The sequence below is a fragment of the Lampris incognitus genome, chromosome 8, assembly GCF_029633865.1.
Source record: "Lampris incognitus isolate fLamInc1 chromosome 8, fLamInc1.hap2, whole genome shotgun sequence".
Lineage (NCBI taxonomy): Eukaryota > Metazoa > Chordata > Actinopteri > Lampriformes > Lampridae > Lampris > Lampris incognitus.
Window position 1 is genome coordinate 16,113,630 of NC_079218.1, and position 21,280 is coordinate 16,134,909.

A 21,280-nucleotide genomic window follows, 5' to 3' on the forward strand; every position below is an offset into this window, starting at 1 on the left:
ATGAAAATCGAAGAGCACCTCGATGGCTCTTTGTGAGTAGTTGTATGAATGTAAAGTAGTGTGTTCCTATAAAAGCGCATGTGTGCAATACCAATTTTTTTTTCCTGATAAATGTAGTTTTAAAAAAGGCCAGTCAGAATACTGCAGGACTGGCATGATGAGAATTAACTAAATTCTGGTCAAGGTAGCAATCAGCAAAGACAAAGCTGCTAGCACACTGGAGCAAAAGGGTCAACACTTGTTTCATGCTGAATTGCATTTCCTTGCTAGAAAATATATTCTCAGTTTTTATGTTATGTGAGTTAGAATTGTGATGCAATTATCTATATGATTTTGAGAAAAACAATAAAATTTCACCTGTGCTACAGATGTCAAGAAGGACGCAATCAGTCACATCATCTACCCTCAAGTCACCTCTATAGTAGGTAAGCAAAACATCTTCATTGCCTACTATAGAAATCTTTACAGTTATTATCTTGATCATATTGCAAAGTTTACCGTTTTGCTTCTTGTAGTCCACCTCCTTTACAAATTTAGGTAAAAGAGACTTCATACTAGGAGTTCACAGAAAGTCGAATCAGTTCATCTGGACACGTTTATTGATGGAAACGTTTCATCACTCATCTAAGTGACCTCTTCAGTCTCAACTGACTGCAGGTACCACCGCCCTTATAAACAATACAATGGCATAATGACCAAAAACAACGATAGGTTTCATATGCAAATCGCCATGACCATTAACTAGAGTTTCAATGGCCATGTGTACTGTTCACAGAGGATTGGGGAATAGTTGCAATCACAGCATTGTAGAATGGTGAAAGATGTACTCTTAGCCCCCCCCCCCCCCGGTTCAGGGATAGTCATTCTCTCTTCACATAAATGGCCTCTTTGACTCCCCATTCAGACCAGCATGCCTCCCTATCAAGGATGTATACATCCTCATCCTTGAAAGAGTGGCCACTGGCCTGTAGATGGGTGTAGACTGTGGAGTCCTGGCCTGACGTGTTAGCTCTCCTGTGTTGTGCCATCCTCTTGGCCAGCTTCTGTTTGGTTTCCTTGATGAACAAATTATGGCAATCTTCCCGGCACTTAACAGTGTACACTATATTGCTCCGTTTGTGCCAGGGGACTCGATCCTTGGGGTGGACCAATTTCTGGCACAGTGTTTTTGGGGTTTGAAAGTAACTGAGATGCAGTGTTTGGAAAATACGCATCTCAACTTTTCTGACACTCCCGGCATATACGGAATCACGCTTAGGCAGCTGTTGTCCCTCTCCTCTCTTCGATCGGCCGGTGCACTCTTTGGGCGTCTTCCTGGCTTTGACAAATGCCCAGTTAGGATGACCACACTTAGCCCAGGCCTGTTTAATGTGGGATTTCTCCCCTTCCCCAGCTGCTGTGTTGGTGTGCACGTTGTAAGCGCGGTGGTACAGCACCATGATGACTCCTAGTTTGTGCTCCAGTAGATGATGAACGTTGTGTCCAGATGAACTAATTCAACTTTCTCTGGTTTCCTTACCTGGATTTTTTATTGACCATGCGTAAAGACATACTAGGAGTCATTATATTTATTGCGTTGTACTTGATCATATAACTTGAATACCTAGATCAGTATTACATAAAGGCAACTGAAAAAGGTGTATTTAAGATGGCTACAATAGAACATTTTGTTAATATTGCTATGGACATTAGTATTTTGTTTGGTGGGAAAGTACAATATGAGACAGCTAAGAAATTAGTAAACTTAGTGGCATCATTTAGCTGAACATACCAGATGGGTCAAAATGTCTTTATTTATGTCTTCTGTACTGTTTGGGCATCCATCCCTGGGGCAACCGTCCCTGAACTGGGGGGTGGCTAAGAGTACATCTGTCGCCAACTTACAACGCTGTGATTGCAAACATTCCCAAATCCACTGTGAATAATACACATGACCATTGAAACTATTGTTAATGGTCACACCTATTTGCATATGAAGCCGAATGTTGTTTTCGGTTGTTATGCCACTGTATTGTTTATAAGGGGGGGGGGGATACCTGCAGTCAGTTGAGACTGAAGAAGTCACTTGGATGAGTGATGAAACGTTTCTCTCAATAAACGTTGTGTCCAGATGAACTGTTTCAACTTTCTTGGATACCAGCTGGAGCTGTGCTTAAAATGTCCACTTTTAAAGTCTCGTGCACTGATCCCCCATGAATACACTCTACCGTGGAACCATGATTAAAAAAAATACACACCATAACTGTGCCAAGGAAAATTCCCACAACTCATAATTTTTGTTCTTTTACTGTCTTTTGCACAGGGGAGAAAGAACAACCAATGATGCCCAAGGAAAGGGTCCTCCTAAGGGACAGAGATTGCCATTACGTCCTTGGGACTGCAAAGACCAGCCTTATGAGGGCCAGAACTGGCACCACAACTCCATCCACTCATTCCACTATAGAGCAGGCGGATACAATGGGTATCCAGCAGGACCAAGAGGACCCTACATGAACTGGAACAAAAATGTCAACAACTCCACGGTCAGGATCAACAGACTTGAGGTATAGAGTATTATTAGGTTTAAGCTCAGGTTCTTCCCATTATTATGGTATTTCAGATTAATGATAATACCCGTCTGTGTTTCAGTATGGAGTCCCTCAACATCATCCGAACACCAGAGAGCTGCCGTCCCCACTAAAGAGGTTGGACTCCTCGGACTGTCAGAGGACCTTCCTGGGCAGAATGGTAGGCCACAGACCAGGCCCGTGGAAACGCCCAGCGCTCCATCACAGCCGAGGCCAGCCCCACCAGCACACCCCACCCCCACATTGCCCCTTATCTCCACGAGAAGACTGCCCTGCCAAGAGGAGAAGGAGCTCTGGTCCTGATCAGGTGATGCTAGCTAGCAAACCTTTATTGTTTTTTTTAAAGACTATTTGTGAAATAGCACCATCCAGTGGTTAAAGCTGACAACAATCTAATAGAACATTTGTACTTTTTTGTAGTCATCTCACTCGTCTCTCGGATCAAAACAAGTGTATTTACCTGTTCATTCTGCATCACCACCTCATTATCGTCGCTGCAACAAAGCTGACTGGAAGATAAATGAAAGGGCAGCTCCTTGCCACAACTCTGACAATGCAACCTCATCAACACAGCAACAGGTAATTTTTATGACCTTTCTATAGTATCTGTAACATAAAAATACCACTCCAAGTGATTAAAGTCAAGCTAACCATGAAGACTATATGCTAATTTTTGTCTTGATTCCCCGGTCTTGGTAACTGAAGGAAACCTCTAAACCACGAACCGGAGGACAAGGTCACAGTCACCCATCCAGTCAGTGCCACAAGTCTTCATCTTCCCACCCTCATCACTCTCCATCAACCCAGAGCAATGGCAGCAAACCACCACACCATGGAAGCAGAGGGAAGGTTGATCGGAAAACCCCCTTTTCACCAGCAGACTACACCCGTGTGCCTTACAGCCACCAAAACCACCACCACCACCACCATCAGCGGCACACAGGCCACTCCGGAGCTCAACAGCATAAACCCCTGCTACAACCACTGGAGGGCAGGGACACCCGGGTCCACACTCACAAGCAAAGCACAGTAAGGAACAAACACAAAGGGCATAATCACGATGAGTATACTTTAGAGGAAACGACATTCATTATACTGTCACTATGAGCACATAATAAGTTATAATAACAGTAATAATAACTCATAATATGTATCCTTGTTCTGTGTACAGCATGCATTATTAGACTTGTTACACTGTTTACAGCATGCAATACCAGTTTAAATACTCACAGATAAATGAAACATCTTCATTCAAATGGAAATTTCAAAAAAGATATCAGCGCCTTCTCTTCTGAAGCCTTCTCCAGGCTAGGGCTGCACAACATATCGAAAAATTACCTTCATCGCGATATCAACATGCGCAACATACGTATCGCAAAAGACTGCTTGAACTGCGATAGATGGCACATGCATGTGCCATGCATTCACACGCTGCATATCAATATATTCGGCCAATCACATGGAGCGCTACTGCCCTAGATGCCCGGATGTAGATCGTAGCGCCTGAGGTTAAGCGTGTGGCGGTAGTTAGGGCGCGAGTATCGTGATGGCGGAAGGGAGAGGGGTGAACGCTGAGGGAAATGTGGGCGATGACGAACTCGTTGCTAAAAAGAACAGCACGTTTGTTATGTGGCAATACGTAGCAGCACAACAGGCCAACAGACGTTAATTCCTCAGTTTTGCAAGTGCAACTTCCTTATGTAGAAACATCCAAGCGCCACGAAGAAATAACGGAGGCCATCGCAGGTTATTTGACGAAGGACACGATGCCTGTGTCAGTGAGCAGAGAGAGTTTTGTAAGTCCGATAAACAAACTGGACCGAAGACACCAGATCCCATCAAGGAATTTTTTTTTTTACCAAGTCGCCATTCCACAAACGTACGTACGACACGTGTCGGAAGACGGTGAAGTCTGAACCCAGTCGAGTACTACGCGTTATGTTGACTTTAGTGCCCTCTTGTGGAAAAAAGGCGGTAGTGTCACTTGGCTGATTCCTCCTCAGTAACAACAAACTATCATTTAAAAAATAAAATTCTATTCTCACTCTGCAAAACTGGTAAGACATCAGTTTTAAATTGAGACTGTTACGTAATCATTTATGATATAAACTCCTAGTAGCTGCTTTAAATAGGTCTAGATGTTAAGTTAAAGTAATGAAGAAACTATTGCCATGCAACCAAGTTGGTGGTTGTAGTGGCTGTAACCATTTTTTTTCTTCAATAAAACCATGTTGCTGCAATGGAAATAATGCATTTCATTTTTTTATTCAACGTGCTGTTCATTGTCTGGGGTCTATGTTAGCAGCAAACCTAAAGCAGAAAGACATTAAAACTGTATACTTTAATATTTGTTTATTTATCATGAGTCATATCATCATCGCAATATTCAACAACGTTATCATATATCGCATGTTTTCCTAATATCATGCAACCCTACAGTCCAGACCCTTTCTGCAGACCCATGCACAACCCAAATGCAGTTTTGTTGAGACATATTTTATTTTTATTTTTTTTATCAAATCCCCAAGTATTTATTATACAATATCAATGTTTGACAATTTGTTCAGTTCAGGTCACTAAGACACCGCTATTCTTTAAAGAGTGAATTAGCACTTTAGTCTGTCTCTGCCCACTCATGTTTAGAAAAAGACCCAAAAAAAAGTGTAGATGAAGAGGACAGTGATGATGGTGTTTGTGTGTGTGTGTGTGGGGGGGGGGGGGGTGAAGCAGCCGTCCCTGTAGTAAAACACCACACCTCAGCTTCTCGAAAGTCAAGTCTAGCCAGAGAATAGTCTGACTCACCGGATGTGACTGCTGCTGGGATAATTTTCCCGTTGGTGCCAACTGTTTCAGTCAGTATTTTATTTCCTTCCGCTCCGTGTGTTGCCATTTTGAAACCCCCATCTCTATGAGCAACAACAAGTGATTGGGCTAGCAAGCTACGTTGTAATTGTGGAAAACTTTAGCGAGGCTTTGGATTGTGCAATGAGGCAAACCTGCTTGGCTCATTCAGTTAATTTTTTTTAAAGCCATTCAAAGAATATGTTTGGAAAAATTGTTATCTAAAAGGCACATTCTCACTTGTTTGCTGACCGATAATTGAACCATATCCCAGGGCCCGGCTCACCTCCTGCTATGAGCAATTCACAATAACACTTCCCCCACCATACACTTTTTGCAAGGGCACCGGCCATGACGTTTGTGATTGGTTTAAGAAATACAAACAACCCAGAATGTTTTTTTCCCCCCACCTATTCCAGAATGATAATGGGTAAATAATGTGCCAGGCCTTTCTCCTACACTGGCCCAGCACTAAAACAAATGGAAACAGGTCTATGGAGAAGAGATAGGACCGGCTAGGTGAGGCTGCCCAGAGAGCTTGGATGGCCAACGCGGACGTTTTTCTACTCCGCTCATATTTTATTGGTCTAACATGCCGGGCCCCACCCATGCCTTTGCTACATGGGTGTCATTGTCCTTGATGCCTCCATATTAAATTAGCAATTTGGAAGGGATTGATTGAAATGTATAACCCTCCCCCCACATATAAGAAAACGCATAGATTTTCTCCCTCAAAAAAACTGTATGATGTGTCCTGTTTTTCGTTAACTTTATCATGAGGGCAAAAAACCCTAGACCAGTACCTGTACATGTTTTCGACTCAAAAAAAAATGTACAAGAAGTTTTACTACCTCATGGTCTACAATTTTAAGGTATTGACTTTCTCTCTGGGTTGATTAAAGTAGTCTCATTATTTTAAAGAACATCTGTGTTATTCCTCATTGAAATAATCACTAGCAAGCCTTAAAAACTGTAAATGATGTAAGGAAATTTGGTGAAAAGCTCACGCTGAAAAAATAAAATTACAGCACAGTTGAAGAGAAGACGCAGTTAAAACAGTTTCTGCTTTGATACTTAATGAGATATCCTATGCCTTTGTTTTATTATGCAGTTATTTAACTTTTATTAAAGCTTCACATAATTACGCTTTATGGTAAAACATTAACTTTTAATTGTTATTAATGTTGTAATCGGGCTGTTTGAGCTGCAACCACACATTCAGTTCGACTTGAGAGCCTTCGCTGCAGCCAAGGCTAATCTCCGGTGTACTGGAAAGTACACTGGCCAGAAATGTTAGTGTCCCATTGGAAATTATGCATTTTATTAACATCCTGTTACCCTTGGTTGACACTAATGCTATTTGTCTAATGATTTAAAATTCCATCTTCTTTTACTAGTGTAGCTTATATAAAACACAAATTATTTGAAGAAAAAAAAAATCCACCGTGCGCGTGATCTGACATAATTACAAGTGCGACCGCAGTACCTGACTATGGTTGCGAATTCTGACCAGGGTGACGCTATTGTGGCAAGTAATCGCATGGACTTTTTAGCTTTTATTGAACTTATATGTTTTATTTAACTTTATGCTATATACTAGATAAGCTTTATTTTTAAGAGTATTGGTACAAGAGGTGTAAAATTGCCATGTGCTGTCTTCACTCCCTAGGAGGATCTGCGTACTAATCTGAGAGACAAGCCAAGGAATCCTCCCCCCTCAGAGCCCTCTGGTGGAGAGGCTCCTCTCCATCCTTATCTACACTGCCATCCCAGAGATGGAGGCTCCACCGCCACCACTCCGCCAGCCCCCTTCAGCCCCTCGACAAACGCCATGGCCAGCGACAGGGATGATCCATCCGTCATTCATCAGTCTAATACTGGAAAAAGCCCGAGCACCACAAACGTCCGACACAGAGAAAAGCAGATGCTTCAGGGAAGTCTAACCCAAACCCCAACACCTAGTCCTTCATCTACCACTTGTCCTACGTCATCTGCTGGTCCAAACTCCCGACCCCTTGTGTCTGAGGTCAAATTCAAAAAGGTCTCAAAGTCCCTCAGCTCGCAACAGTCCCCTCATGACAAATCAAGAGTCAACAAGCCTGGGAGAGATTCTGAGAAACACAAAAAACCTGAGTGCAAACGCAAGGTTAAACATGGAAAAAAAGAGAAAAAGGATAGATTGCAGAGGATGAACAAAATTAGTAAAGAGAGAAAAAGGGGGGAAATAAAAGATGAGAAGGAAAGGGATGGCATGAAAAAGGTTTGCTGGAAACGGGAAAAAGAAAGATTCAAACAAGACAGAAAAGAAAAAAAGGCAAAAGAGACAATGGAGCTAAAAGCTAAGTCTGGCTCAAGAAGTAAAATCATTGAAAATGCTCAAAAGGGAATATGGATGTCTTCATCAGCATCCCACTCAGAAAGAGAACCCAAAATGGGCCAGAGTAAAATTCAGTCTACAACTTTGAATCCAGAGGCTCGGAGTCTGTCTCCACAGACACCGCTTGTCCCACACAAACACAAACACAGGGAGAGGATTGACAGAGCAGAGAAGATATCACACAGACGTCAGACAGCCACAGATACCCCAAATATGTCTGACATTCAATCATCCATCAGGAAAGCCACCCATCCTAGATGTACTCAGTCACACTCCAGTAAGAAAAAGAGAGTAAAAGGCTGCAGCCCACATAAACGCCCCGGCAAGGGGCCACCACTGAACAGGCAGTCTCCACCAGCCAACACCAGCCCCCACCACACCAGCAATGCATCCCCTATCCACCAATTTACGTCAGAAGGTGAACCACATGGTAAGCCTGATCTTGATCTCACTCTCCAGCCCCTATCATGTAAAACCGTAGCACCAGTCAGTACTACTAGTTTAGTTAACTCAGAGGAACCTATCCAGGGCAAAGGTGTGAGGCAAGGAGGGCTCCTTATGGCCCCAGACCTGCAGCCTGCAACTGTGTTGGGGAGCGTGTTAGAGCTAGGAGACAACCCTGCAGCAAGCCCCCCTGTGCTGAGCTGGCAAGGGTCTCCGGTATCAGCTCTGGGAGAAGATGAAGAAGAGCTGGAAAAGGGAGTGATCAGAAGACCTGTCCTCCAGCCCAGCCCAACTCATGGCTTTTCTCCATCTCACGGAGATGATAAGTTTGATGATATAAATAAGGATGCCTGCGAAAGAGAAAAGACTGACCATTGCCAGAATGACACAGCTGACCTCTGCGGACTGCCTCATATGGTGAAAAAGGTGACACAGGAAGAGGAGGAAGAGGAAGAGAAGGACAGCTGCAGAGACACATCTGGCACCCTTCTTCATCAGCTTCAGCACCATCAGAACGGATTGGATGATGTCTTCAAGAGCCTGGCCAACTTTCTGGGTGGCCAGAGGGTCACATGTCGAGGTGGTCCATTTGGACGACTCCCTGCCAACGTCCCGGGGGCAGTGAAACACTCCTCCTTTTTGGCTCTGGGGCCACAGATTCACTGTCAGGAGCATCAGCTTTCTTCGTCTACATTAGATACCACAGTATCCTCCAAACCTTCCGACAAATCCCCGAGTCACACTACCTCAGACACTGTTTCAAAATCCCACCCCTCTGCAGATCTCAGCCAACAACAACCTGTCATGGATAGCCTGAAGCGGGAGCAGGAAGACACTGAGAATGGTATAAAAGAGAAAAACGATAACGTGGTTGTTGATATTCTCCCCGAGAGAAAAGACACCTCATCTCTTTTGGCCGGGTCGCTGAGCGCTGAGCTGAGACTGACCACCACACACACAGCCTCCCTGACCTCAGACCTGCTTCCTGTCCCCACCAAGCAAGAGAGACCAAACAGCAAAGGAATGGTTAAAATTCCGTCAGTTAGAAAGAGAAAACAAACAAATGAAGATGGAAGACGGGAAGGAGAGGTCAATATCAAGAGACGTGACAAGGAAAGCAATATCACTTCTCAGCGTCGCAACAATGTGAAAAGTGAAATCAAGAAATTGGGGGAAGAGAATCAATTTAAAACAGCACCTCCTTCATCCACACTGCCATTTTCCACTGCTAACTTATCCAAACAGCTCAAAGACAATGTGAAGGACCAGCTTGCTCAGGAAAATCACAGCCTGCAGGGCAAAGACGTCCGGAGAGATAAGATGCACACAGGGAGCACTGTGCAGGTGACGGTAATATCAGAGAAGGAGAAGGCAAGTGGGGCTCCCTTTCCAGCTGAGAATACAAACACAACTGTGAGTTCAACTCCAACCGCAACAAAAAATGCAATCAAACCATGCATCCTTGCAACAGGGAACAAACCCCTCTGCTCATCACCCTCAGTTGACCCCCTCAAGCTGAAGGCCCTGGCCATGGGCTTGTCTAAGGAGCTGAAGATCCACCTAATTAAAGTGGAAAGGGGAGTCAGGGATACATTCATTGCATCAGAGGTGGAGGAGCGAAGGATCCCCCTTTCCAAGATAAGCATCGAAAACACAGCCAGCGAGGTGGTCCGAGCTTGCAAGTGAGTTAAGGTCCGATGGAGACATGTCTGGGTTAGAGTGACGTAAGAAAATACTCCATCTTACCCCCCCCCCACCCCCAGTGAATATTTCCATCTTTCTGTGTTTTCTGTTCTCCAGGGGGGCAAAGGTGAAAGGAAAGTTCAAGGAGTCGTTGCTGCTGCCCGCCTTCTCTGTCAAGCCTAACATTAGCATCAAGACCCCCATCCCTCGAGAAAAGCTCAATCCACCCACACCCAGCATTTATGTGAGTCCAAACATTAGTAAATTGTACCTAATAGTTTTGCCCGACTTACCACTAAAATGGAAAATATATTCATCTTAGCAATTCATCAAATCTAATAGTAAGTCTACAGCTCCTCTTTGTTGACAAATGCAAGGAAAAATAAAAACTACCACTGAAGTTACAGGGCTATTGTTTTTTTTTAAATCAGAATCAGCCTTATCAGAATACAAATCAACTTTTTTTCAATAAGTTTTCAAGTCGATTGTCATTCATTTGATAGTATTCATGTGGTTTTTGCTATTCTGCCTTTTTTCAAGGTGTTGATACTTGACTCTGGAAGTTCTGAAACAAGAGCAACTGTATCAGAATGCAAAGGAAATACTCACGTCTTTTGACAGCATTTTTCTTTTGTTTAAAAGAAAGATTTCAGAGCGTCCAGGTAGCGTGGCGGTCTATTCCGTTGCCTACCAACACGGGGCTCACCGGTTCGAATGTTACCTCCAGCTTGGTCTGGCGTCCCTACAGACACAATTGCCCATGTCTGCGGGTGGGAAGCCAGACGTGGTTATGTGTCCTGGTCTCTGCACTAGCGCCTCCTCTGGTCGGTCGGGGCGCCTGTTCATGGGGAGGGACTGGGGGGAATAGCGTGATCCTCCCACGCGCTATGTCCCCCTGGCAAAACTCCTCACTGTCAGGTGAAAAGAAGCGGCTGGCGACTCCACATGTGTCGGAGGAGGTATGTGGTAGTCTGCAGCCCTCCCCGGATCGCCAGAAGAGGGTGGAGCAGCGACCGGGATGGCTCGGAAGAGTGGGGTAATTGGCTAAGTACAATTGGGGAGAAAAAGAGGCGAGGAAAAAAGCCACAAAAAAAAAAAATTTTCAAAACTAAATATAAGACTAAATGACTTTAAGATAACTATTTTGCCATGCACAGACATGTTTTTGAATTGCTACACTTGTTTGATATCACCATATGGCTTATCAATGTGTTTGCTGTTTGTGTAGTTGGAGAGCAAGAGAGACGCTTTCTCACCAGTCCTGCTGCAGTTCTGCACTGACCCCAAGAACGCTGTTACTGTCATTAGAGGACTTGCTGGCTCTCTCCGCCTTAGTGAGTACAAACGCCACACTAGCACAGCATATCTATCGTATGGACGCTATAGATATTAAGAAGTCAGTGAATTTAGAATTTAACTTATTTCAGTCACCCCAAATGATTTCCTGAGGGTGTGTAATGTCAGATATTACTGACATTAATTAAAAGCTCACTATTTTGTTTTGTGGGAACCTGGAGTCAGCCATTCTAAATTTGAAAATGGAACCAGTACAAAGCCTGAAATGTAACAGGATTATACTGGTTTGGGAAAATCCCAAAAAAAGTTGCACATTTGTAAATTTGAGTATTATCTATTATGAAAAGAATGCAAACACATTTAGAAATAAGCGATTGTCACACTTTTGTAGGTGTGTGTTTACTGTCCCATTTTCTGATGTTCAGATACATTTTTGGCATAAAATGCATTAAAGATAATTAAGAATATGCAAAAGTGGATAAAAAGTTTCATCAATGAATTCATCAAACCCAATCACCCCTGTTTGTTTTTTTGTTTTTGTTTTTTTGTTTTTTTTTTTGTTTTTTTTGTTCCTTTGTCAGACCTTGGATTGTTCTCCACTAAATCTCTGGTTGAGGCCAACGCTGACCATGCCGTGGAAGTGAGGACTCAGGTGCAGCAACCTGCTGATGAGAACTGGGATCACAATGGCTCATCACAGACTTGGCCTTGTGAAAGCAGCCGCTCGCACACCACCATTGCTAAATACGCCCAGTACCAGGCCTCCAGCTTCCAAGAGAGCCTACAGGTAGACATTTTCGCTCATAGCAAACACATACATACACTCTGAAATAGAAATACATGTGCAGGTTTGAGGGATAATTCAGCAGCATGGTGGTGCAGTGGTTAGCACGAGTGTCCCAGGTCCTTTCTGTGCGGAGTTTGCTTGTTCCCCCCATGTCTGTGTGGATATCCTTCAGGTGCTCTGGTTTCCTCCCACTGTCAGAAGACATGCATGTTAGGTTTATATTCCTTTCTGTGCCCCTGAGCGAGGCATGGCAAGAAGAACTGGAATTGGTCCCCGGGTGCTGCACAGCAGCTGCCCACTGCTCCTCGCTACACATCCATCCATTATCTGAACCGCTTATCCTGCTCGCAGGGTCATGGGGATGCTGGAGCCTATTCCAACAGTCATCGGGTGGCAGGCGGGGAGACACCCTGAACAGGGCGCCCACCCACACACACACACACACACACACACATTCATACTTAGGGGCAATTTAGTACAGCCGATTCACCTGACCTACATGTCTTTGGACTATGGGAGGAAACCGAAGCCCCCGGAGGAAACCCATGCAGACACGGAGAGAACATGCAAACTCCACACAGAGGATGACCCGGAATGACCCACTAAGGTTGGACTACCCCGGGGCTCGAACCCAGGACCTTCTTGCTGTGAGGCAACCGTGCTAACCACTGCACCACCGTGCTGCCCGCTACACAGCTAGGATGGGTTAAAGTACATCTTAGTCTTAACACTGTTGCTACTATCATTAATCTTATTTGACCCTCATTGGGCATCTTCTAAAGTTCTACATATTCTGTCCATGTTGCTCTCAACATCCCAATTTCTCCGATGCCACTCCTGACAGCATGAAAAAGACACTTCAGGGGACACACTGCTTACTCTCGACAGTCATAATGCATCTTGAGAAGTAATCATCTTACATTGGGCATGCATACACAGTGTGAATCCCTTGGCTGAGGAAAGACCTAGGGGTATGAGTCAAAAGGAATTAAGTAAACCTAGGATGAAGTTTAACCATAGTGAGCCAAGAAACCAATTTTATCAACTGTCATATGAAATTCACCACTGGCTTCCTTTTGTGCAAAATGTTGGTAATAAGCATATTTTAATCTATAAACAATCTACAGGGTCAAATCCCTTGAATGGGCAGATGACCACACTTACTTACCTAATTCAGTTCTTTGCTTCATATTTGAATCCAGATTCAGATTTAGATTTTGGAGCAAGTGTGAAGTCATAACAAAGGTCGGTATAGAGCAAATAGTTAAAATTGAAATCCAAATCATTGGAATAAATAAATATTTAGCAAATATATTTACAAGTTGTTTACGCTGTGCAATGCAATAAGAACTCTGCTATTTCTATTAATTTGTACTGTCTGGGTCAACATTTCAGCTAAGCTCATGTAGATGTTTTTATAGGAGGAGAAAGAGAGTGAGAATGAAGAGGAAGAAGAAGAAGAGCAAACCAAATCCTCAGACTCCACCTCCACAGCCAATCATAACCAAGCCACCGCCAAAGCTGATCCCAACTCAGCCGACAGTAAATGCAGTTGTACCTCTACAAGCAGTAAAGCTAACTCTACCCCCGTCTCCAACAAATCCAACCCTGCCCACCCCACCAGCCCCCTCAGGTTAGTTCACAGCTGTTGGACAATTCTCCTCACAGCTAAGTGGTATAAGTCTGATTAATATATTAATTTCCTCTTGTGCTCTGTTTTATATAGCCAGGAGCAGAAATCCATAGGAAAGATCATTAAATTTGGAACTAATATTGATCTCTCTGATCCTAAAAGGTAAGGTCATAATAAACTATTTGATATCCTTAAAGTATGCTCACCAGCTCAAGAGGCGTTCTGTCTGTGGGTTCACATTGCATTGCATTGTGTGTGTGTCTGTAAGGTGGAAACCCCAGCTACAGGAGTTGCTGAAACTGCCAGCTTTCATGCGTGTGGAATCCAGCAACAACATGCTCAGTCACGTTGGCCACACCATCCTGGGCATGAACACCGTACAGCTCTATATGAAAGTTCCAGGCAGCCGCACACCAGGTCAGTGTGTGTCTGCCGTTATCGGTGGCTAACTCGCAGGCTTGTGGAAGCCTTACATACACACTGATGCACACTGAAAAATACTTTGATCGGCTCACAACATCATTTCACATTACCTGTCCATTCATTAACCAGGTATTAATTTCCAAGGCATTACCCAGCGGACACCCTGGCAAATATTCTTGGGAGGGATGCCTATAAAGGCCCACATTTTCAGCAGGCAAGGGAAGGGCTCGATCCTCCAGACTCCCAACTTTTTTTCACCTGCAGGGTGCTCATACTGGTTTATTTGTATTGCACTAGTTAAAGCTAGGTTTAAAATAAGACACATTATTTATGAAGTGGCGCAGTGGTTAGTGCAGTCACCTCACAGCAAGAAAATCCTGGGTTCGAGCCCCGGGGTAGTCCAACCTTGGGGGTCATCCCGAGTCGTCCTCTGTGTGGAGTTTGCATGTTCTCCCCATGTCTGCGTGGGTTTCCTCCGAGTGCTCCGGTTTCCTCCCACAGTCCAAAGACATGTAGGTCAGGTGAATCAGCTATACTAAATTGTCACTAGGTATGAATGTGTGTGTGTGTGTGTGTGTGTGGGTGGGCTCTGTGTGATGGCCTAGCGGCCTGTCCAGGGTGTCTCCCCGCCTGCTGCCCAATGACTGCTGGGATAGGTTCCAGCATCCCCGCGACCCTGAGAGCAGGATAAGCAGTTTGGATAATGGATGGATTGACATTATTTATGAGCAAGCACATAGCTTTCCTAATTTGTTAAATTGATTGATTACATTTCTCATCAGGCCACCAAGAGAACAACAATTTCTGCTCAGTCAACATCAACATTGGGCCTGGTGACTGTGAGTGGTTTGCTGTCCATGAGCACTACTGGGAGGCTATCAACACTTTCTGTGAGAAGTGAGTAGGGAGGCTGGAAACTGTAATGAGTTCAACATCACTTTCCCAATAGAGACAACAATTAAATATTTACATGCCGGACCTGATTGCCAATGCCACCCCCCCCCCCACCCCCCCGCAGGCATGGAGTAGACTACCTGACAGGATCCTGGTGGCCAGTTCTGGAAGATCTCTACAGCTCCCATATTCCTGTGTATCGCTTCATACAGAGGCCGGGGGACCTGGTGTGGATAAATGCAGGAACGGTACACTGGGTCCAGGCGGTGGGCTGGTGTAACAACATTGCCTGGAATGTCGGACCACTCAATTGTGAGGACCTGAATATGTCAGATAGAGATAGAAATATAAAACTTCATACAGTTGTTTTGTAATTTATCTCAAATTACAAAAAAAAAAAAAAACGCAGGCAATAGAAAATGGGGGCCTTTTCTCACATAGTTTTGTAGTAACATCCAGTAGTCCCAAGATCTGGGTGGTTCACTGTCCCAAACTCCATTCTGTTTTCCTAGTCGAAAAAAACTGGCTCAGATTGAATAAGACCGATACAGAGCAAAAAGCACCAACCGATTTTCTTCAGTGAGTTAAATGCTGTCGTTTGATGGCTCAGATATGATTTTTGAAGCGGCCATTTACTCACGAGGAACGTCTTGCTAATGCAGGTAACTGTTGAGAGTGACCATGACACAAGTCATATTGCTTGTGAGTAAAATACTGTTCCAAAAGTCACGAGTGTGACCATTTGACTTGTAGAGCAAAACCAGCGGGTGAGTTGACCCTGTGTGAAATACACCTCTTATTTGGGGAGATTTAGTTTTTCAAACAGGGAAATGTAATGGGAATTGCAGTGTATGATTCATCTGCCGTTTTGCAGCTAGTTTTATTAGTGTACTGTTATCGTGTCGATGTTAGTTCGCCTTTGTTCAGTCTCACTACTGTCTGTATGCCCCCCCCAGCATACCAGTATCAGCTAGCCCTGGAACGCTTTGAGTGGAACGAAGTCAAGAAGGTCAAATCCATCGTTCCCATGATCCACGTCTCCTGGAATGTGGCCCGTACCATCAAGATCACTGACAGAGACACCTTCAAAATGATCAAGTGAGCACTGTGTGAATGCGTGGGTGTGTGTGTCTGCAGTCTTTGTTTACATCTTTCACAATGTCACTCCTTCATCCTCATCAGGCACTGCCTCCTGCAGTCCATCAAGCATATCCAGATTCTGAGGGACCAGCTGGTGGCTGCAGGGAAAAAGATCTGTTACCAGAGCCGGATGAAGGATGAGCCAGCCTACTACTGCAACGAATGTGACGTAAGTCCATCTTGGCCCGGCTGTCACGTTACACAGTATGTGAGATGGAGGGGCTGAGAGGTAGAGGAAGCGTGTGCATGTGTGCGCGTCACAAACAGGATGTAAACCACAGTATGGTTGTTTTTGCACAGATCGAGGTGTTTGACCTGCTGTTTGTGACCAGTGAAAATAACAGCAAGAAGACCTATGTGGTGCACTGTGAGGACTGTGCCCACGCCAAGAGCCCTTCGCTGGCAGGAGTGGTGGTGCTGGAACAGTATCGCATGGAGGAGCTGATGAAAATCTATGACAGCATCACTTGGGTCAGTCTCAAACCATAGTAGTACAAGGCAATTGCACATTACTCATGCAAAATATGGTCCTTCACTGCAGTTTCATTCAGAATTAACACCTCTAGCAATGTGTTTTGTGTCATATTTTGTGGTTCCGGTCCGTGTGAAGATTATACACTAACAAATGCAAAAACAATTAAGAAATATGGTTATTTCCACCACTTCGATCTTACTTTCAGAACAAATCCATACAGGGAAATTAAGAAATGATAAGAATGATTTGGCCAAATATCTTTCGAGAATGCCTGAGGAGATATAAACTTTAGTTGGTCTCTTCTGATCTATTCAGTACAGTGTACTGAATAGATCCGGCAATGGATTCAAGAGAAGAGAAAACCTTTTGTTTCTTACCTTAAGCTAGAAAAACAAACAAAAACAACTTCATACAGCTGCAACATGTGCCAGAAGTTGCAGGAATGATGTTCCTTAATCGACAGTAATTACATGAATAATGTTCCCTGATCAACAATAATTACAAGAAGAAGAACAAGATAAAAGTTCAGGAATGATGTGTATATAGCACAAGGACAAAGTTACAAAATACTTCACAAAACAAGATTCAAAACCACTGAAAACGATCAGCTAAACAAATACTGGTGTCCGGGTGGCGTGGCGGTCTATTCCGTTGCCTACTAACATGGGGATCGGTAGTTTGAATCCCCATCTTACCTCCGGCTTGATTGGTCGCCCCTGCAGACACAATTGGCCGTGTCTACGGGTGGGAAGCCGGATGTGGGTATGTGTCGTGGTCGCTGCACTAGCACCTCCTCTGGTCGGTCGGAGTGCCTGTTCGGGGGGGAGGGGGAACTGAGGGGAATAGCGTGATCCTCCCACACGTTATGTCCGCTTGGCAAAACTCCTCACTGTCAGGGGAAAAGAAGCGGCTGGCGACTCCACATGTATCGGAGGAGGCATGTGGTTAGTCTGCAGCCCTCCCCGGATCAGCAGAGGGGGTGGAGCAGCGACCGGGACGGCTCGGAAGAGTGGTGTAATTGGCCATGTACATTTGGGGAGAAAAAAAAGGGGGGGTGTTAAATACTGACAAAAAGCAAATGGGGACAGACAAATAGAAAACAAATAACAGACAAGCTAGCAAGGACCGAAGGGAGAGAAAAAAAATAATCCGGGTTTATAGACAGGCTTATCAGTGAAAGATAAGGCTAATAGTGTCAGAATAACTAAACATGCACAAACATAGACGCGCGCACACACACACACACACACTAACAAAGCTACAACTGCTTAATCTCACCAGGCATCAAACCACCAGCTGAACTATCTCCTCTCTCTCTCTCTCTCTCTCTCTCTCTCTCTCTCTCTCTCTCTCTCTCTCTCTCTCTCTCTCTCTCTCTCTCTCTCTCTCTCTCTCTCTCCCCTCCCTGTTTATTTTTTCTCAGGCTCCGTCACCCATTTCAAAGTGAGGATCGCTCCCTGTTGTCTATCAGCCATAACCAAAACTCCTTTGTAACGGCAGCACAAACGTTGTCTTCAAGGCAATCTGCATTTCTGAACAGCCAACCATGTTTACTCAACATTGTTTACATCCCACACATTAAGAGTAAGGTATGGACACGCAGCCAACGCAACTTTAGCTCACCGTCTTCCCCATACCAGCTGCTCATTGGACTTGCTCGGTTTGTTTTTTTGTTTTTTTTCTTAATAGAATGACTAGACTGGTACCCGTCATGAAAATCATGTCAAATGCATACAAAAAAAAAAAGGAAGTGAGCGCTCGTCTCACTGAGAATCAGGACACATGTTGAACGGACACTGCTGTGATTCAAAAGCGTCAAGTAGCTGGTTGTGTGTTAATTCAGGTACTTTTATGCAAATCCAGTAGAAACTTCTTTCTCTTTTTTTTTTACACCAATCTAGTTATTCTATGTGTCCATGAATTTGCTGTGATTTTATGGTACCAGCAGGGGAATCGCTTCACGGGCGAAGTAGCTGATCATTACGACGACATCGTACTTGGTTCCTGTTTTGTTTCGTATTCAGGTAAACTCTCACATTTGTACTTTCTGTCCACATACCCTCAGAGGTGCTATTCCGATCATATTTATTCTGACGCAGATATTTCAAAAGTTTTACCAGCCTAGAAGTACACCACATTGGCCTTGTGAACTGTATTTGAAGGAAAGGTAATTAGAAGTATCAAAGGTACGAAAATGGTGTTTTATGTAAGTATTGAAAACAGTGGTTCAAGAACTTTTTTCCAGTTTCTCTAAAATACGGGTTTGCTAGAGGACTAATATGGTAAATATGGTTTCATTCTAAGTCTAGTGTGCATATGGTGAGGGGGTTTTCCCCCCCTAGCTAAATTGTATTTGATGTGATTGATATAATACATCCAAAAAAAACAAAAAACAAACAAACAAAAAAACAACAAAAAAATTACTTTTAAGTTTTTGGAATGGAAATAACCTCCGAGTTTTATACCTCTTTTTACTGCTATATCCTTCTTTCTAGATTACAGTGAAAAACGGAGATGTGTAAGTTGTGACGTCGTTTATACTAGGTACACTGGAGTGCACAGGGAAGGTGCAGGGGGGGTAATCACCCCTGCCCTTTTTGCTTGGGGTGCTCCTCTCGAATGGAGCAAAGTAAAAAAAAAAAAGAAAAATCCAAAGGGACAAGCAATCATCGAAAGCAAAGCCAGGGACGAGGGGCAAATAAAGACCACACTGCAGGGTGCTTATTTACTTTGGTTTTGCCCAAAGGTTAACACTGAGAGGAACTGTTCTTGCTTCTTTTTTTAACTTGGGGAACAAATCCGTGCTTCACTGGGATAGCCATGCCAAAGGAGGGAACCGTCTTTTTGAAAGATTCTCATAGAGGCCTCATATGGTGGTGGCCAATGGTGGACTGGCCATCTGGAGCACCAGGAGTTTTTTCCCGGTGGTTTGTATGGGTGATGGTGTATCGCTGGGGGGAAGGGGGTGGGGTCTGAGTCAAAAACTCCAGGGTCATTTTTCCTTCCAAGTCCGCCCCTGGTGATGGCTATGGCTGCATAATTCAAATTTGGTCTTCTTTTGATTTCCTTTTTTTTTCCTGCTATTTTTTTCTTTTTTAAACAAGCAATTTAATTGCGACAAACCTCTTTTGGTGTCCGAATACGTTCAATAGTTTCGTCTCCGGTCCCATAATTTGGTTTAATGCAGCGGGCCCAGTCTTTATTTGGAGATTGAAGAACATGCTTTTTTTTTTTTTTGGTTTTAACACCAGAATTCCAAATAAGTCCCCAAAAATGAGACTTTAGAGACTGTTCTTTGTGAAATCTCATCCAAGGGACATCTGCTCACGTGACCTGTATGACCCCCAGTTGGTTCCCTGAAGAAGTGCTGTTTTCCAGATTTGGTCCCTGCTCTTGCACTGTATGTTTGTGCACATACCCTGCTGTATATATGTGGTGTTCAGATTACTGGAAGGCTAATCTGCTTCATTCCTAGTCAGAACCCTAGTTTGTACATGACCAACCTGTTTTGTTTTGTTTTGTTTTGTTTTGTCCCCCAGCTCAGACATCTCTAGTGTCGTCGCTGTAATACACCTTGAGTAAATATCCCGTTTCACTCTGCTTTTCATCATAAAACGGGAACGCATTCCCAGATTTATACCTCTTTCGTTGCTTTTCCCTTCTGTTTGAATGACATAGAAGACGAAGAGTTGTAAATGATGAGTTTAATTTATACTGTACATGGTTGGTTGTCCTTAAGATATTTATTGCATATCTATCGATGGTTCTTCACTTGTTAGGGGGCTACAAGGTATTGTGGAAATGGACTATGGGTCATAATACACAGATGGGGGGGAGTGCAGTCGGGGGAGGTTTAATTTTCATGGTGCTAGACCCCCTCCTTGCCTCAACCCTCATTTTACCACTAATAAATGATCTATTGAAGTAAGTCAGTGACTACAACTTTAACCGATTGGTTGGTGCTTAGAGACATGTCAGTATGGTTTACTGGTGACATAAATGGAATGATGTCTTTGTACTGTATGTAACACATAAACTCAAAGCATTTTTAAACTCTTTTTTTTTTCTCCCACTGTATGAAATTCATGGAAATTGTGCAGCATTTAGTGGTTTTATGATGAACGTTAGCCGTAGTTGTAATTCTTAAAACTTTTGCAAAGAGACTTTTAGGGGTGTGACTTTTAATGACGTCAGGTTTCGTTTTGTGTCTCGTCCCCCTCATAGGTATTATTTCGACAATGTAACGTTGCTCTTCTTCTTCCTCTTGACTTGAGTCGTTCATGCTGCACTCACTCTTTCTAAAAGAACTCACTTATGCGTGTAGAAGAGAACCTGAGCCAGACCTGTCTTAAAATTCTTCTTCTGTGATTTTTTTTTTCTGTGACATATTGTATCGCTGTTCACGAAAATAAAATGTTTTGATAAGCTCTTTTTGAATGGGTATCGCTGGTTGAATTTTTTTTTTTTACTTACATAATCTCGTCTGTTATACTCCAGTGTGAATGTAATTGAGTGCTTATCTTAATTGGTCTACTGTTATGTGCGAGACTGTTGGCGCACTTATCGCATCAGAAGAACATGGATAGGACAGATTCTTGGATCTGCCGTAGGGTGTAGCAGATCTTCTCAGTTCCGTTTTGTTTATGTTGACTTCGTCCCCGTTTGCCTCTGCCGGTGCTGAGAAAGTCAATGGCCGAGCAAAAATTTCTTGTTGCTCGCT

General features: G+C 43.7%; 1 protein-coding gene across 1 annotated transcript in view; it reads left to right on the forward strand.

The window, feature by feature from the left end:
- LOC130116288 (uncharacterized) overlaps nt 1–21,280 on the forward strand; it is a 25,815-nt gene continuing 4,535 nt past the window's right edge. The window contains exons 1-16 of the mRNA XM_056284210.1: nt 1–32; nt 2,303–2,543; nt 2,629–2,874; nt 3,375–3,596; nt 7,078–9,911; nt 10,030–10,156; nt 11,141–11,246; nt 11,790–11,995; nt 13,417–13,605; nt 13,726–13,790; nt 13,897–14,045; nt 14,834–14,948; nt 15,070–15,257; nt 15,902–16,043; nt 16,128–16,254; nt 16,386–16,556. Coding sequence (XP_056140185.1) covers nt 1–32; nt 2,303–2,543; nt 2,629–2,874; nt 3,375–3,596; nt 7,078–9,911; nt 10,030–10,156; nt 11,141–11,246; nt 11,790–11,995; nt 13,417–13,605; nt 13,726–13,790; nt 13,897–14,045; nt 14,834–14,948; nt 15,070–15,257; nt 15,902–16,043; nt 16,128–16,254; nt 16,386–16,556 — 5,160 coding nt within the window. The remainder of the gene's footprint in view (nt 33–2,302; nt 2,544–2,628; nt 2,875–3,374; nt 3,597–7,077; nt 9,912–10,029; nt 10,157–11,140; nt 11,247–11,789; nt 11,996–13,416; nt 13,606–13,725; nt 13,791–13,896; nt 14,046–14,833; nt 14,949–15,069; nt 15,258–15,901; nt 16,044–16,127; nt 16,255–16,385; nt 16,557–21,280) is intronic.